The sequence below is a fragment of the Buceros rhinoceros genome, unplaced genomic scaffold (assembly GCF_000710305.1).
Source record: "Buceros rhinoceros silvestris isolate BGI_N320 unplaced genomic scaffold, ASM71030v1 scaffold10312, whole genome shotgun sequence".
In the NCBI taxonomy this organism is placed as follows: domain Eukaryota; kingdom Metazoa; phylum Chordata; class Aves; order Bucerotiformes; family Bucerotidae; genus Buceros; species Buceros rhinoceros.
The window spans coordinates 380-18,469 of record NW_010397140.1 but is presented as its reverse complement, the minus strand read 5'-3'; the positions used below and the strand labels follow the sequence as shown (position 1 = coordinate 18,469).

The following is an 18,090-nucleotide window of genomic DNA, read 5'->3' as shown; positions in this document are numbered from 1 at the left end:
TGGGAGGGGAAGAGCTATTCTAGCACACACACAAAAATGTAACAGTGAGTTTGCACATATGTGTGAGAGAGAGAGACAGAGGGAGAAAGAGAATTTAACACAATACCACATTGAAACCATAAGAAGGTCCTTCTGAAGGGCTTTACAATAAATAAATGTTCATTCAATATTTATATATATATATTTACGTGTCAGCGTGTGTGTATATCCATACACACCTGCACACACTGAGTAATAGGTTTCTAGTCAGTTTATTTTTTTAAACCATTAGATAAACTGCTCGTGGGTGACTTTCAAAGCGGTGCATCTCCCCGAAGCTGCGAGACCTTGCGAACCTTCTGCGCGTTTGCTGTGGTGGAAGGGGCAAATGTCGTGTGTGGATTCCTCCTTCTCCAGTACTGCTGCGACCGCCGGAATCATACAGCAAATGAGCAAACATCAAAAAAGAGACAGTACGCTCCACTGCAGGACCTTACTGCTATTAACAGCAACATCCTGTCCCTTCCCGTGCCCCCACCTCAAGATTTGATGCCATCGAGTCAGGCTGGACTGCAGGTATTTGTTACCAAGAAAAAAAAAATCAAAACTCTTTTCTCCTCCCAGTAGATGCACATGAACAGCTTAAATATTAGTGGCTAATATTTGGGGGGAAAAGAAAAAAAATGTAAGGAAAAAACACCTTGGAAAGTAATGGTCCATCTCGGAAAACTGCTTTGTTTTTGCTTGGCTAACATCTACTACTGCCTGGAGAACTCCAGCCAGCTTTCCTCTTTCGAGAATCAGATCAATGGCTTGTGTAAAACCGGTGAACGTTGTTACTACTGGACAATCAAAACTTGCTTGCAAAAAATAAAATAATACGCCCTCCGCTCTCCAGTGTTTCCTTAGAAAGCTTCGTTGAGGCATTCACTGGCTGCTCCCAATCCCCTTTTATATGACTGAAGGATATCGCTGCATCAAGCCCTGGATTGTAAGTATCCTCTTCAAAGGAAAAAAGAAATGCTGAAGGTTGTCTTTATTTCACAGCTTCAGAGCGATCTACTACTGCAGTCAAATTTCTGGCTTCTCTGGCCACTTGACAATTTGTCTCTGCGTCGATTGGTTGTTCCAAATCCAATAGCCGAGCAGTTGTATTTTTTAAATACAGATCTCTATCTAGTGGTTAAAAAAAAAAAATCTTAAGGTCATATGGTTTACATACAGCTTGTGTCATGTACCACTGCCATGGTTTAGAGTAAATGGAATGATGACCTAGTAAAAGAAAAGTCAGCTCCTCCAGAGGTCTGATCCAGTCCAAGGTGGTTGTTACACAGCTCCGCATTCCAAGATGCACTCGAATTTCTTTTGCCCTACTCAGAACCACGTGTCCAAATTCAGCTGGCATAAGACTAAAAAGTTCCAGTTCAGATTTCCGAAGCAGTTACCACAGGCTGAGTTTGACCAACAAGAGGTGGGAAGAGGAGAGAAAAATAAATCATGCGCAATGTGAAAATAAAACATAAGTATCTAGTGGTTTTGAAAAAAAAAAATTAAGACAGGGATAGTGCTAAAGAAACTGCATTTGCAGAAATAATTTTTTAAAAAGAACACGTGATTGGGCTGAAGGGGACAGGCACGTTCTGGTTTTCTACTGTCTTCCCAACCTCTTCCTCAGATACAATTTCTTCTGCAATATGATGGACCCCACATTTTTTGAGCTGTATTTGGTGATCGAAGCACGTGGATACGGAGCTGTCGATACAAAGCGTACCCTCCCAGTGGGTCTCTTTGTCAGAGCCTTGTTTGCTCAGTGTGCGGAAACTCCACTAGAGGAACCATCAGGGCTGTTCCTGCTTACCCTACACACCTCTCTCCGGTTATAGAAGGGGAAAATTGATGATTGCCTCCTGTACCACCACATCCACAGCAGAAAGACCTTTCTTCCGTGTCTGCTTAGCTCTCTAAGCAGTTGGGTAAGCTTCAAGAACAGAGTAGTAGAAGATATTTATGCCAAAGAGAATATATTAGCCCAGGAGTTCATGGAGGATTGGTGAAATGACCAAGATGTTCCAAGGATAAACGATCTGTCAGACTGCGTAGAAGATTAAGGTGAAGGTCAACTGGTGTCTAACCCCAGTGTGACAGGCACTTATTTCCACGTGGTTGGACCTCATTAAAATTCAGTCTACAGGAAAACAAAACAAAACAAAAACAGAACAGCAACACAGCTGGGTCACCTGTACCCTACAAAGTGCTTATGTCTCAACATAGCTTTCAGATCCCAGAAGGTCAATCAAACCCTGTTTGTCTCCATATGTAGTTCTCATAGATCGCCATCGCCCATCACCGAGGGTTGCCATCGAGCAGAAGACGCGTCAGTCTTTGCAGGTGTAAACCTCTTCTCTCTGGGTGCATTGCTTGCATTCCACGTAGCAGCACCAGCGGACCTGGCATTGGCACGGACGGGTGACCACCCGGCTCTGCGTATTGTGCCCTCGCCCGCAGCAGATGCTGTCACAGTTCTTGTCTTTGTAACATTTCCTTCCCGAAGTTCCAGGCGAGTATCTACTCATCATACAGAAGCTTGGGGAATCGTCAATGTAGACGAGATCTGTAGTCCTTGGGATTTGATCACTGTGACCAGGGGTGGACTTCTTGGGTGGGGAGATGTCTCCTTCCCCCGTGGCCTCGTTGGTAGTGCTGCCCACTTTGAGCGATGTTTCGTATTTCTGCTTCAGCTGCTTCCCTATTTCGTGGAACGGAGAGAGCTGTCTCCAGCACGTTCGGACAGTACAGGACCCAGACACGCCGTGGCATTTACAGGTTGTCTCCACTCCAGCTTTGATGACCTGCAGACACACACGGCCCCAGAAGAAAATCAGTTATGGGGGAAGAAATCAGAACAAAAAAACCCTCTTTCTAGAAGACACTTCTGGAACACGAAGTTGAGGACAATACAGTAACTATTTGCCGGAAAAGGGCAAAAACCACATACAAAAGGAAATAGCTGGTTTAGAAGGTCCCAGTTTCGAGGAATATGACAGTTATCTGCCAGAATACTGCTTTATTGGTTAGTTAATGACACCAATAAAACTAACAAGGGCCGCCTGGTGCTGGCACTCAGCTACATAGACAGCGATCTGAAACTGTGATGCAACTGAGAGATTAATCCATATTTTAACACCTATTTATCTATTTGAATAAGAAAGAGAAGGTAACATGTAACGTAAGTGGAATCAGTTGGATTAATGGAGAGAAGAACCAGCATGAGCTCAGTGGAAACGTGCTGTTTCTGTCAGTAACAACTACGCATAACATCCCACCCACTTCATGACTGAGGGGAAACCTTGATGCAGCTGAAATACATATATATATATATATATATAAAAGCCCTTGAGAACAACAGCCTGAATCATCATAGTCAAAACTACAGCTCCAGAAATATCCAGGTAGCTTCCACCTCTCCAGCCTGTGTTCAGGATCCTATTATGGAGCGTGGTAGCATGTTCAAAAGGACCTGTCAATTTTTTTCTGCTGGCAATGACGAATCCTGAACGTGCTTTTAAAAACAAACGGCACCATTGCTCGCTAGCCACACACGTTTAATGCAGCACGTTTTCATGGGGGGTGAAGCCCAAGGTTCCCTCAGTCTCCTCTGTGCCCTCCCTTTCACTGAAAGATTGAGATGTGAAGAAAAGGAAGACAGACCCCTATGCAAAGGGCTCAGTAATTCCAGGTGCTTTAAGGCACCCCCCAGCATTTCCTCTGCCTGTGGCACCAGCTGTGGGCAGCTCGGAAGGCTGGCTGCTCACACAGAAGGTCTCAAAGGGAATAACATGAAATCTGAGTTGACATGTTGACATTGCAGTGAGAGGATTCCATCCCAGCAGGTTGGGTCCTCAGCCCATCAGGCAGTGACCTCTGGGGACTGTGACAGGGCTGGTGGCTGAAGGGAGGACTAGGGGAGCAGTCTTCAGTTTTCAACCAGAGAGAAGATGTGGGGCAGCCACTCTGCAGGGAAATGAGGGGGCTTCCAGTTTTCAGTTCAACAGACCCCCCCCGCACTGAAGGCTGAACCTGCCCCTTCATGAGCAAACAAGAGCTGCTCCGCATCAGGATGAGAAACCTCAGCAGCTGCCTTGATGCTTCAGCAGCACCCCAGAGTGAGCAGGTCCTGAGATTTGACCAGGCAAGGCAGTGAGCAAGGCCACAAACATTTATGAAAATCCTGATCTGGGGATGGAAGAGCCACTCAGCTAAATGCTGTGCAGGGTTTCTGGTGAGGGAAGGAAGGAAAATGGCATTGCACAGGCATTCGGAGGCTGCTGCATCCAAACGGTGTCTGCACAAGCCACCATCCAGGGAGGAACAGGTTGCAAGGTTCAAGTCCCAGGCAAACATAACTTCTATAATGTATTGGCAGAACCTTGCATCAAGCGTTTTCAGCTAGGAAGGAAATGCATGTTTTATACTTTTCACAAGAAACGCAGAGCACTTGTGACCAAGGTCTTCAAACTCAATGTGGAAAGGAAAGGAAAGGCATTAAAACCCTTGGAAACCTTAAACCCTTTAAACCCTAAACCCTTTAAACCCTTGGATTCTGTCCCCTCCACGCTAGGATTCTCCTGTTAAATTTTATGCTTGCTTACATCTCTGGGCTACAGGTATCAAGGGCAAGGCTTGGTATCAAATCCCTTCTTAATTACTTTTTTTAAATTTTAAAATTCAAACACGTGCAGCAGGTGTTGAAAAGAAAAATTAAACTCATCTCACAGGTCCCTAAAGGAGGGAAATAACTTGTTCAAGGTATCAGAGAGCAAAGGTGTATGTTTAATTTATTCCCAAAGCAAAAGAAAGTCAGTCTCCACGTAGCGAGATGACCAGATCTTGGGGACAGCTTGCAGGGGAATAGCTCTCTTCAGACCACCAAAAAGTGTAAATACAGAAGGGAGAGCAAAGACAGTGGAACCACTTCACATATGAGATGGAGAGAATGGAAAGACAAGGCTATTTTCAACAGAAAAAGCATCATGGGAAGAGGAAGAGAAGAAAGCAAAGAGAAAATCAGTGGTTATTCATCTTGGAGGGAGACAAAGGTGGTAACAGTCTCCCAGGACCCATCAGCTGACTGATGCCAAACAAAGGGTCCCATCCTTTTCAAACCAGGCTGTAATAAAGATGCTTTCTGGCACAAAATCCTATTCATTTCCTTATAAATGCCATCTGAATGTTCTTGCCACCTTCTTCAGAGAGATTTATGCCTGCGAGTCCTCCATGGGCAACAGGAGAGCAGATACATTATTTGGACAGTCCCAGATAAGCCACATTTTGCCCACAGATCATAGACAGATACTTACAGTTCCAGTTCTCCCTCCCCTTCTCCTAAAGAGGTTTCATTTTTACTTTAAATAGGTATAACCACCCCTTAAGCAAGTCAGAAGAGACTTTGTTTCATAGAGCTGTTTCCTGTCAAGGGCTGCCCTTCCTTTGGGCATCCACGGTATCTAAAAAACAAACAGAAAATCATCTTTGCCTCTGCCCGTCACGCCTACATTACAGCCCCAGCACAGCAGAGACTGGCTCCAGTCCATCTCCTGACCATCCCTGACTGAATTATTTGGCTGCATGAGTCCTGCTGAGCACCATGGGCAAATGTGCAATAGGTCATGGACCCAGAATTGAGGTCTGGCCCGATCCTGATATTACAGAGACACTTTTAGAAAGAGGCTATGCATAATACGGCCTTCAGCAAAGCCTGGCCAATGGTCACACTTCATTCCTGTGACAGCCAAGACCTTTTCAAATGCGATCCAATAATACACAGTAGCATTCAAACAAGTGACGGGTTACAGAGAGGGATGTGTTGCTGCTTATAGGACTCAGCTGGGCCGGCTTGGTTAGGCGCTGTCACGCTTTGCGTGCCAAAGCGTCTAGCCAACTCTGCAAGAAATCCCACAACGTTAGACAAGAGCGTACAAAACACATTTCAACACCGAGGGGGGGGAAAAAAAAACCCAACAAAACCCACCCTCACCCATCCTGTCCCTCACGTAAAGTCACATTTCACTGGTTGTCCAGAAGTGAGAGAGTTGAGTTCATGTGAAACAAAACTTCTAGACCCGATTTCATGCCCAGACCATCAGCAAACTGGGCAAAATTGCTGACATACTTGCAGAAGAGCTGCACACTGCAGTCATTCATCACTTCAGGCTGTTCTCAAGCCTTCTACCTCCCCTGCCCCATTTGCATCTGCTCCACCTGGAAAAGGAGATGACCACCATTACACAGGAGATGGGAAACCAAGAAACCAACAGGAGCTATATCAGCTGGTAGACGCGCTCCTGTGCACGGGCTTGGCTGGATTTAGAGCTGGTTGAACAAGGCACGGTTGTGAAATGCAGGAAGGGAACCTGGATGCGGGGCTGTTCTTGTCAGGAGCCATCTCTCCAGAGCTCGGTGGGAGAGCTGGTATTGCAGGTGCAGAATATCGAAGGCATCCGCACAGGGCTGGTAGATACGGCTCAACATATGTTGGAAATGCAGATCCTGATGGATTGGCTGTTAGCAGATGGCAGCAGATCTTCAATCAGGAACAGGCATGTAGATTTAGGCACTTGAATCACACCATTCAGCCAGGGTTGACCTCACCAATACAGACATTTCAGTTTAAACACCTGCATTTGAGAAATAACCTCTAAACTCCCACCTGACTCAGTGGAGCCAAAGCAGACAGAGGATCCTGCAGCAACGCAGACGTCTGCACATGTTCTGCTGAACAGCTCTCCAGGCGCCACTGACTGCGCTGACCACATCTCTGCTCACTAATAGGAGCCCCCAGCTCGCATGGAGGCACCTCAGTTTACATATCTTAACATGTGAGCAGAATCCCACCCCCTGGAAGAAACTCAGGGGACTAAATATCAGCATCTACAATTACCTGAGGTACTGTAAAACATTGCTGTTCACAACCGGCTGCCCCTCCAGGAGCATGAAGGTCTCTCAAAGGGTGCTAATGCATATATTTAGGTAGATGAATCCTACTCTGCTTGTCTGGGCTTAAACAGTGATGAACCGAGCCCCTAATGGATCCCTGGTTTTTTCCCTCTTCTAGCTCCTTGTTAAGCAGTGGCTAGGACAGCCTAGATGTCACGCACTAAAGCATGGACTAAAGCATAAAAGGTTTCCACTGTCCCCGTTCCCATGAATGCACCAGTTCATGAAATCCAGCATGTGGATTTTCATATGGTCACTGTGCAAGAGTGGTGCATCTCAACCGCCTCATAAACCTTCTCCTTGAAGGACCAAGGATGGCTCAAGAATGTTATGAGGCAGCTACAGTGAAAATGCCAGAAAAATTTCTCCCCCAGCCAGCCTCCCCTGCTGCTGTCAGTCATGATGCAGCTACTCATGGCGATGTGTAACAGAGAGCTGCTGTCTACGAGCCCCTGAACACCCAGAAGCCAAAATGAATCTTGGCAAAGCCCTTCTGTTTCCCCATCTTGTTCCCCAGCTTCCACAAAGCCCTTCCTCCTCTTGTTGCAGGCTCCTGTCAGAGACACTTCAATCCACCTCATTTCTCTAGGAAACAGAGCAAGTCAGCAGGTTGCTTGGAAGCGTGTTGGAAAAACTTGTCCTGGCTGGGCTCTGGGATGAATGGGTAAAGGTCCAGATCATGCTTTCAAACTGGAAGGACTTTTAGGATAGAGTAACTTGGCTCTTATTACCGAGAAAAAGTCTACACTACACGAGGCAGAATAAGACTTCCACATGGGCTCTTGAAATAAGCTTACAGGTAGCCCCTTGTTTTCTTTTTAAGGCACATCTCACAGTTCAGAGCCTGATCTACCTCCATCCTACACAGACTCGAGTGAGCATGGCATCATCAATATTTAACAATCCTATTTTATCTAGCCCATGGCAAGCCACCACATGCATGCTTCCGTCTTGTCACAAATGTGAAGCAAAATATATTAGCTTAAATCCAAAGCACAGAACATTTCGTGCTCCCTATGGCCTAAAACCCCACAGCTACCACACATCAAGAGTTGTAGTAACTTGGGAGTAACAGCACAAGCATGCTTTTGAATCCTCACTGTGTTATATGCTATAGAGAGCTTCTACCACAAAAGCGAAGTTGAATAAAGACAACCAGTGAGTCAGGGATAACATCACACATCAAAATTATGTCCTCCCACTCCCCTCTGAACAACCACCCGGTCTGGTAGTCTCACAAATAGGACAGCGATGTGGGAGGAAAATAAAGCTCTTAGAGCAAATTAGTTTGTTTGACTTAGGAACACAAACTCCTATTGATCTTGTCGTGAGAATACCAAATACTGACAAAGGCACAATGGGGAAAACAATTATCATAGAGCAAGACTGAACCCTCTTTATTGGTGCTTGCTGCTGAGGGGAAATTAGATAGCACTGCGGGACCTCCTGCCCAAATGGCTTTACAAGAGCCATGGGGAAAAGGGATCACAGCAGAGCATTGCTATGCAACATGTAATCCTTCCTCACAACAATGGTTCGCTACGAAGCTCGGACTAAGTGCCCCAGTAATGATCAGTCTCAGACATGCTGCAACACACAATTTCTCAGTGTTTTAGCCGAAACGCTGAGGACAGATTCCCATTCATTCCCAGCTGGGTCACGGGGCTCTGGCGGTGGTTTTTCAGACAACTCTTGTCTGGGCAGCAGCAGTCCGAAGCGGACGCGCAGCCGTGGGAATTCCTCGGTTATAGCTCCGCTGTCGTCATGGCTGGTCTGCGGCTCCAAAGCTTCAAGCCATTCGCTATGGTTTGGGGGAGAGGAGGGAGCAGATGAACCTCCTTGGAGTCAGCTCATCCAGCAAAAAGCCTGCTCTTGGCTTGTCTTACTTCAGACAGGGCTTTGGGATGGTTCTTTACAAATCAAATCTCTTCCAGCTCCTCTCTAAACATCCTCCTTCGATTTAAATAGGCTTAGTTATAGAATCATAGAACCGCTTCGGTCAGAAAAGACCTTTAAGAAAAAGACCTTATTCTCTCAGCTCAGGCAGCGACGGTCCCCAATGCCCAAATTCACAATGCCTAAACGACTAGAAGACCAGACTTGGCCCTTAATGTTGGCCAGTGGTTGAACTATAAAAGTTTCACTGATTGCTAGAAATTTTATTTTATTTTCCTTCCCTTTTTTCTTCCATCTCATTAAAAAAAAAAAAAAAGCCTTTCTTTTGAGCCTATTCTAGAAACTGGTTTTCATCACAGTTCTTGTTTTCCACTACCATTCCTTCTTTAAAAATATGAACACTCATATTTTAGTGAAATATGCATTAAAATTTAAATGAAACATAGAACAACATAACCCTACTTTAAATTGAGAACTTTAAAAGTGTTTTTTCCCCCTTCAGCATTCCTAGTGTGCTTCACACTCTGAGAAAGCTCCACATAAACAACTAACTGCAATTACTGATGGGACGCAGCAAGCAAGTTTTTCCACGGTGTTGATTTCCAGGCCTTAGAAAGACTTTGGCTGAGCCAATCTCAGCCTGAAAGAAGGAAGGGAAAAATCCAGAGAGCATGCTTCTGCATTCCAACCTGTCACAACCTGGAGCAGCAAATACTAGTGGTGGCCCTGCAAACTGATCTGCACATGGAAAGTCAGGAACTACTCTCAGAGAGGAGGCTGTTTGCTTCATACCGCGGTAAAAGCGTGATGCTAGACCTCAGGCTGCAAACACCTCCCTCTGAAGAAACTGCCAAAAGGATGCACTATGCCTCCTTCGTTTTCTCTCCATGCACCAGCTCCCGTGGATTTGTCTCATCAAAAAAAGCAATTGTTACACTTTTTGGGGGTGCAGAAAATCACAGGGATTAGCATTTAAGCTCGCCTGCTCGACAGACTCCGGAGTTTGACTGGAATTGTGTTTGCTGGTAGGAACCGTATGACATGGGATGGGCACAGCTTGTAAACACCGTCTCTGCAACAGGAGACCAGGGTGCTAGTCTCTGCTTCGCTACGCCTGTGTGTGACCTTTAGTAAGTCACTTAATCTTTCTGGGTCTCAATTTCCCCTCTGTAAAATTGAGATACAGAAATGAAGAGGATGGTATGCTCTGATAACATGTTACGTGATAGCTCATGAAGTTCCTCAGACAGATGATAGCTGGGCAAACATCTCCCTGATATGGAGAGCCCATCTCCAGCACGCTCAGCCCTTCAGATAGATGCCTGCCAGCACCGCCTAAGGGGAGAAGCCATTCCTTGCATGGCCTTCCAAAAGAAGCGAGTCAACAGCAAGGAATAATCTCCCACTATCCTCTCCAGAGCATCCCATACGGTTTCAGAGGTGCACAGCAACAAGGGTGACAAGGATCCTTCAGAAAGTGTATGGTCTGCACAGACCAAAACAGGTGGGTTGATACTGTGCAGAAACAATTACGGAAACCTCGTGAAGGGAACCAGCTTCAAAGGGGGCTATTGCTTAAAGAGAGACATTTGGGGGGGAGGAATTTTCTTGTTCTCCCTTTCTGCTCTCCCATATTTTTGCACTAAACATTCTTGGCTCTCAAAAAGGGCATGGTTATACCCCTGACTTCAGGGTCCTGAAGGCAAAGGCTTGTGTCCCTCCTTCTGGAAGGATAAAGGGAAAAGGGAATGAGAACATCACAATTTTTTTTTCTTTGGGTAACAGCAGCCCCCTTTAATAGTGCCCCTTGGATCTGTAAGACATGCTTGACCAGACATACCTCTGGAAGAGGTCAGCACTCCTGGGATTAAGAAACTTAGCAACGCTCCAGAGAGGGAGTTGGAAAGTCATGTTTAATGATACTTCGCTGAGAAACTGGGCAAATTTAATTAAAACATCACTTACTCAAGCCCAGTGGAACTAATTGAGTGCTCTAATATTCCGACTTTTCATTAATGGGTTACAAAAGAGGGCTGCACTTGTGTGTACAAGGGGGAAAAAGAGGGGGAGGATATAGAGGAGAGGAGAGCTTTAGCAAGGCTGCCTGTGCTTCATTTAATATAACCAAGAGACATTGCTGGCAACGGAACTTTAATACAGTTGATTTCTCTCGCCACCACCACCCCCATCTCCTTGACACATGCACACATCTCCCCCCAACACACACCCTCTCCACCCAAGACCCCTCTGCAAGAATAGCTGAATGAGCAAGAGTAGATTTGGCAAAGGAAGGGAAATTGCTTTTTTAATAAGTGGTCTATTCAGAGCTCCAACTTTTCAATAAAGAGAAAGCTGGAGAAGTCCTGGTCTAATTACCTCATCCTCAGCTAGACAAGCTCACCCTTTCATTAGCGACTGAGGTCATATCATATAACTTTGTGAGCCATCATGGGCACAACGTGTTCAGTGATTATTTCATTGGTGGCAGCAGAATTACAGTCAACCCATCAAGGTTGTAAAAAACAGAAGTAAAATAATTAAACGAGAACATCTACTGAGAGACGTTAAAACTAGGCGGGATGGGATAATGTCATCCTCGCAGAAATACGCAGATTGTTTGCTCGTGTGAGGCCATGGAGAAACCGCCACGTTGACCAGAAGGATCTAGGGTTGGTTGCTAAATCAACCAATGGAGCACAGGCCCTTTTTTTCGCTGGGTCTCAAGGGACTGTTTATGCATTGTGTCACCATTGGCAGTTATTAGATGGGAAGGATTATATGTTGTTAAGAATCAGTGAGAGACCGCCAAGCTTGTGCTATGTATTTTATAGATATTCCTCCACCCCCCCATCGAACACTCACACGCACATCTGTACATACACTGTACACCAACACGGGGCTGCCACTGCAGCAAGCCCCCGTAGCAAAACACGGTACTGGAAACGAAAGTCCCTTTGTCCATCCTCAGCCCAAAGCAGCCTGTAGTGCAGCAAAGGTTTTGCTTCATGCATGTGTGGCTTCACTAATAGACAAGAAAAACCCTGCGGTTTGCTTAAAGGAAAACCACAGCAGGTGCTGAGCAGGAATTCAGGAGCGTTGGCTTCAGCCTCCTGCTCCATCACCAGCTTGCTGCAGAACCTTGGGAAAGGCTAGGAATCAGCTCCTGCTTGAAATAGAAACGGCCATAATCAGACTGCTGGAACCCGCAGGGACATTTAACACTTTAGAAGCCGTAACAGCATCTTATAAGTTATATAACGAGTGCCCCGGTTCAGATTGTTCCGTTCCGAACGGCACAAATCAAGGCCATCTGCACTCCTATATTGCCTGTGATTCACACCACATCAAACTTGTGAGTGATTGTTCAAATAACCTATGTTAGTTCTATGTTAGTTCAAACCGGCTTCAGGCTGGCAGAGCTGCCAGGTTAGCATCTCCTGCTACTCCGTGGTTGGACAGTCTATACGGCAGCAGTTAGCTGATGGTCAGCTTCTTTGGATAAAACTCCTTTGGAGAGGAAACCTGATGAACTCATGTATAACCCACCATCTTCATCAAGGAAAACATCAATGAATTCGGCAAGGTAACCCAGTACTGCCTCTCCTCCTCCACCAATGCTGCACTTGCAGTGGGACCAGGAGGACAGAAGCAGATTGAACCTGATATTAATCTACACCCAAGTGTAAGCAAGATCAGAGACAGTCCATCAGTCACAGCAAGAATGTCAATGCTCAGGCCTTAATTCCTTTTCAATATTGTGAAATCTGAAGCAAGTACTGCAAGTTTTGACCTGGCAATTAGAAAGTCAGTCTGCGTCCTCATCTCTGGCTCAAACATCTCTGATCATTATCCTAATGACACCACATCGTGCCAGTGGATTAGGTCCGCATAGCCCAACTAAAGAGACATATGTTCTCCTGATCTTCAACCACCGTCCACCTAAAAGCTTCCTTCTCAGTGTGCAGTTCACTTGTTCTCTGCACAGTTTCATGGTGGTGCTGTGAACCTGGTGGGCTGCTCGACTTGCCTTTCAACCAGACTATGGTACAATTATTCCAGGAGCATGAACAGGGAAATCGTTTCAACCGCTGCTGCAAATAGGCAAGGAAAGCTGTCAGACAGCAATACCAACCCAGACATGGCATGGGTGGACAAAAATAGGAACACCGGATCACTGACCTGCAGCAAAGGTCTTTGACTTTGATTGCCATGAGGGCACTCGGTGTCGGGACAACTGTCATAACTGTTACTCAGCTGTTTAGCTGCAGATACCACACTAGTGCTTAGAAACCACTGTCACTGACCAAAGCCTGACTGTGCCAAGGAAAGCGGAGGCAGAGGATGCAAAAGAGTTCCTGGTATCTCCCCTCCCCCTCAGAATTAACTCACAGTGGGATCAGAACAAAAAGAGGCAGGAAGAAAGGGAAGATTCCTCCCTCCAGCTCATCCTTGGAGATCACTTATCTCAAAGTCACTTAGACAGTGTAGAGCATAGGTGACAAATAAAGACACCCAAACTAAATTCAAGATTGGGGCTCGGCCATATGGGCATCCTACACACTGGTCTGAAGAGCACTGGGAGTTAGGTCAAACCCCTCGGGCAAGTTTTTTTGTCCCACCATTGGTGCCAGGGAGATACTAACGGAATTACAAGAACATGCCAATGGCACCTAAAGCCACAGCCTTGCAGGTTTGGATGAGACTGTATTATGGGACTCTGGAAAGGGAGGGAAGCAATCCCACAGCAATCTCCAGCACGAAATTACAGCCTGCATGGGCCACCTTCTTCATTTTCAGTCCCATCTGCTACACAGCCAACTCCAAAGAGATGGGACAGACCCTTGGGAACAACCGTCCACAAGGATCAAAACAAATTTCGTCATCCTGTAAAGCCAGTTTCACACACCAAAGAGCTGCAACAGTTCAGAGGCTCTGAGCCTTTTAATCCAGAGGCAGAAAAGCTGTCAGCCAAAGCCAGACACCAGCTAAATCCAGGATATTTCTAATCCTGATCTCAGCGCTGTCTAGGAGCATCTGGTGGTGGGGAGGGGAGAGACTTTTTGCTGGCCAGGACTTGCCAGTGGCATTCTCCGATGCCCCAACTCTGTCGCGTGGAATGACATTTTATGCATACGCACAGGAACAACTGAGCTGGGATGGCGATTCCTAGAATGCACAACTGGCTGGGCTGCATTTGCCTGGGAAACTGGAGACCCAGGTCCCCTATCCCAGCCCCAACCCTCCATCCAATCACATGGACAATAACAAGGCTCGAAGGTTATTTATAGCCTTACAGTATGTCCGCCTTCGAGGTTGGCGCAATGAAATGCTGATCCTAGGCACCTGTGCTGGCCAATCTGAGGGATTTTCATGTTCAAGCAACTCTAGGGTAGGTACTGCCAAGCAGATTATGGGAGAAGCCCCTTCCTTTCCCCTGTCTTGCTGGGATGACCCAGCAATTGCAGACACTTCCTCCTTTACATCAGTTCTGCAGGGAGGTCCCCTGACAGGAGGGGGTAAAGCCTTGTGGGAAGAACAAGGGGTAAAGAGCAGAAGGTCCTTCAGCAGAGAGGATGAAGATGGGAAAAGAAAAAAGGGACTATACCACCAAGCACTGTCAGCTGCAAACCCAGCAGCTCTAGGCAACGTCGAAGGCTTCTGCCAGAAATCAAGGCTGAAGAGACTTTCAGGACTGAGGTCAGTCAGAAAGTAATATCTCCACCCTGGTTCGCTGCCAGGTGTTTGCCCAGCCAGCTTTAAAGAAACTTTGCTATGGAGATGCCAGACTGTCTATGATCTACTGAACTGCTGCAAGAAACGCATCCCTCAGCCTGTGTTGTGGCAGCATAAATCCCCTCCTCCTTGTTCTACCTCACGTAAACCCGAAGAACCTGTCCATCCCTTTGTAGCGTAAGACCCTAGTCCTGGTTTTGTCTGAGATAAAGTTAATTTTCTTCTCAGTAGCTGGTGCAGCGCGGTATTTTGGATTTAGTATGAGACTAATGTTGACAACACACTGATGTTTTAGTTGTTGCCAAGTAGTGCTTATCCCCAGTCAAGGACTTTTCAGTTTCCCGTGCTCTGCCAGGAAGCAGGGCACAAGAAGACGGGAGGGAGCGTAGCCAGGACCGCTGACCCGAACTGGCCAAAGGGATATTCCATGCCATAGGATGTCGTGTCCAGGATATAAACTTGGGGGAGTTTGCTAAGAGGGGCTGATGGTGGTTTAGGGATTGGCTGAGAATTGGTCAGCGAGTGGTGAGCAATTGCGTTGTCCATCACTTCTTTCTTGGGGTTTATTTCTCTCTCTTTTCATTATCTTCCTTCTCATTACTATAATTACATTTAATTTTATTTCAATTATTTAACCATTCTTATCTCAGCCCAAGAGTTTTACTTTTTTTGGTCCTATTCTTCTCCCCATCCCACTGGTGAGAGGGTGGGGAGGAGTGAGTGAGCGGCTCCATGGTGCTTAGCTGCCAGCGGGGGTTAAACCACAACAGACCCTCTCTTCTCAGCAAGCTTTGTCCCTACCTCACATTTCTAGACTGGACAATCCTGTTTCTTTCTCTCCAACAGTTTTGCACAACTCTTAATGCACATTAACAAAATGAGGCATAGCCCCGTGATGGAGACTTCACCCCTCCAGCACAAGAGCACTCCATGCATTTCACATCCAACACTCCTGTGTCCACACCCAAGTGCAGCACCTGACTGCCCCCGCAAACCCAACAACGGCGTGAAACCCCACCCGAGCAGTCTGCAACGCACCTTCATGCCCACGAGGTTATTGTGGAAGTCCACCCTGGCTCGCAAGTCCTTGTTGGGCTTCCTCCCCAGGAACTCCTTGACGAACTTGTTGCTGTATTTCAGGTTGTCGCCGCAGCCGCCCCACTGCCAAGCCTCGCGGTTCTCCAGGTCAGGGGCCTCGTCGCAGGTGCAACGTTCCATCCGCCCTGCGCTGCACGCCTTGGCCATGGCATGTGTCAGCCCCGCAGAGGAGATGGCGTACAAGAAGGCTGTCTCCTTAAAACCTGCAGGAGAGAGGAGGAGGTGGCTTTAACTACAGCTGGAGCAACGGTTAAAAAAAGAAAAGAAAAAAAAAAGAAGAAGAAATGGAAGCAAAACCCATTGTGAGGTGAGTTTGAGCTATGTCAAAGCATGCTGAGCTCCACACGCATCACTGATGGTGCAGAGGACACAGTGGAAGGCAAGGAATGGATAAGAGTTTGTACAGGCCACAATTCAAGAACGCAAATGAAATCTGGCCAGCTCTGTGGCTGTCACTCAGACAGTCTCATCCTGAGAACAGAATGAGGCGAGCGAGAGTCAGCCAGGCCGTGGAGGTACCATCACCATCATACAGCAACACTGCTACCAAGGGAGCACCAAACAGGAGGAACCCAGCACAGACTTGCAGTCTGATGGTTGAGGCAGAAACCATGAGCCCTCTTTGTTCTTCCCTCTCCCCCTTAAAAAGAGTCACTGGGTCTTTCTCCAGTTCGACAAATCTGTTAGCAGAAGGCACCTGGGAGCTGGGAAGTGCACAGCCTGTCACCCAACTCACCTCACTCAAATGCGTCAAAAAGCAGTTTGCACCTCAGAACTTTTATGCACGACCCTTTTGTACACCTTCATGCCCAACTGCAGGGATGCAACAGCAACCGCTCCCCTAGCTAGGTAAACTGAGGCCCAGAGAGACCCACGATTTTGATCAAAATGGTAAAAGCCAGAAATAAAAAGCAAACATGCCGGTATTTATAGCTCCTGTTCTCCAGCTATGGAAGCCATAAATGACTGTATATTTGAGATGCTATTCCAGAACAGCTTTGGATCTGACTCAAGAAATCCCCCACTCAAAAATAACACAAGTGGATGGTGACAGTAGTGGATATATCTGCAAGCTGGTGTGTCAACCAAGGACATTTAGAGACACTGCCAGGTCATTTTTGGAACGGTTCCTTGGGAGGTTCATGGTAGCCCGAGCAAAGTCATGGGGCACAGCCCCAGAGCTTGCCTTCCCAAAGCACTCCCAGATGTGCGATGTTGATCTTCAGCAGAAGACTGAAGAAAATCCACTCCAGGAGGCTGAGGTTTGGTCTTCCCAAGGGGGCTGACTCAAGCCAGGTTGTGGTAGGAATTGTCCGACCGTTCTACTGCTCAACTGGAAGAGAAAAGCAGGAACTTTTCCCCGCTGGAAGGAAGGTTAAAATTAAAAAGTCTCAACTCCACACTCACTGGGGACACCATAAAGAGTGGCCAGAGTTGAAAAACCAAATTTGGAGGTTTTCCCCACTTTGTTTTCTCCCTGAAGTTAGACCATATCCTCCAGCACCTCAGAAACAACTTCAGCATTGTGACCTCTCTGGGAGTGACCGGAGAATTCTCTACCTAATTCACACAACAAACTCGGGGTATGCATACGGCTGAGATCCTCTAATTAGAAAACACCTTCTAAGCAGCTTACATCTTCCCCAGGCTAGTCCAGCTCTTCCTAGGTTACACCCTAGATTCACCTGCCCACACGCCTGTCAGAGGGATGCCACTGCTGCAGATAGATCCTCCCAAGCCTGCGGACTCACAGATTGCAGAATTGGCCTCTTGCCACCACTACTACTTGGTGCTACGAAATGTAGAGGTACTGGCGTGCTAACAGCGAGTCCTTCGTGGAATAGGGCGTGTAAACCCTCTTCTGAGATGCCGCAATCGGCAGCAAACAGCCTGGATGTGGTCCGGTTTAGTAGATCAGACCTGCTTGAAGGCATCTTGGTTTGAAGCGCTGAATTCAGAGCGGTTGTGAAATCTCAGTGGGGTGAAGCCTCAATGCACACCAGGTCTGACAGAAAGCCAAGAGGAAGGGTTCCTGTGCCAGGTTCTCCCCCTCCATCAATCTCCCCATCAGCTTCGGCTCTACTCCTCCCGTTCTCCATCTCTGAAATCTTCACAAATTCCCGGTGCCCATCAGCACGAGTATCATCTCGCCCACAGGCAGCTCAGGCAGCTTCCAAGCGGGTCCATGTGACATTTGGCTCTGGCCAGATCTAAAGCCATCTCTGCCACGCACTATTTGATTGCACCAAGATATTTTGTAACAAGATAATGAGCTTTAAATCAATGCCGGCATTCTGAGCCCCGGTGCATCGACAGCCTGCCGTCCGCGGCTATCCGGTTTCAGCCATTTCCAAACTTGCTCGCGAGTATCCAAACTGGATAAAGAGACCC

The 18,090-nt window shown here is 46.9% G+C and overlaps 1 protein-coding gene across 1 annotated transcript; it reads right to left on the bottom strand.

Moving 5' to 3' along the window:
• Window positions 1-2,167: 2,167 nt before the first annotated feature.
• Window positions 2,168-15,902, bottom strand: WNT9A (wingless-type MMTV integration site family, member 9A; the record flags this gene model as incomplete). The annotated part of the gene is made up of 2 exons (XM_010146135.1): window positions 2,168-2,828; window positions 15,640-15,902. Coding segments are annotated over 2 exons (737 nt in total), but the record flags the coding sequence as incomplete, so codon positions are not given.
• Between the last annotated feature and the right edge of the window lie 2,188 nt (window positions 15,903-18,090).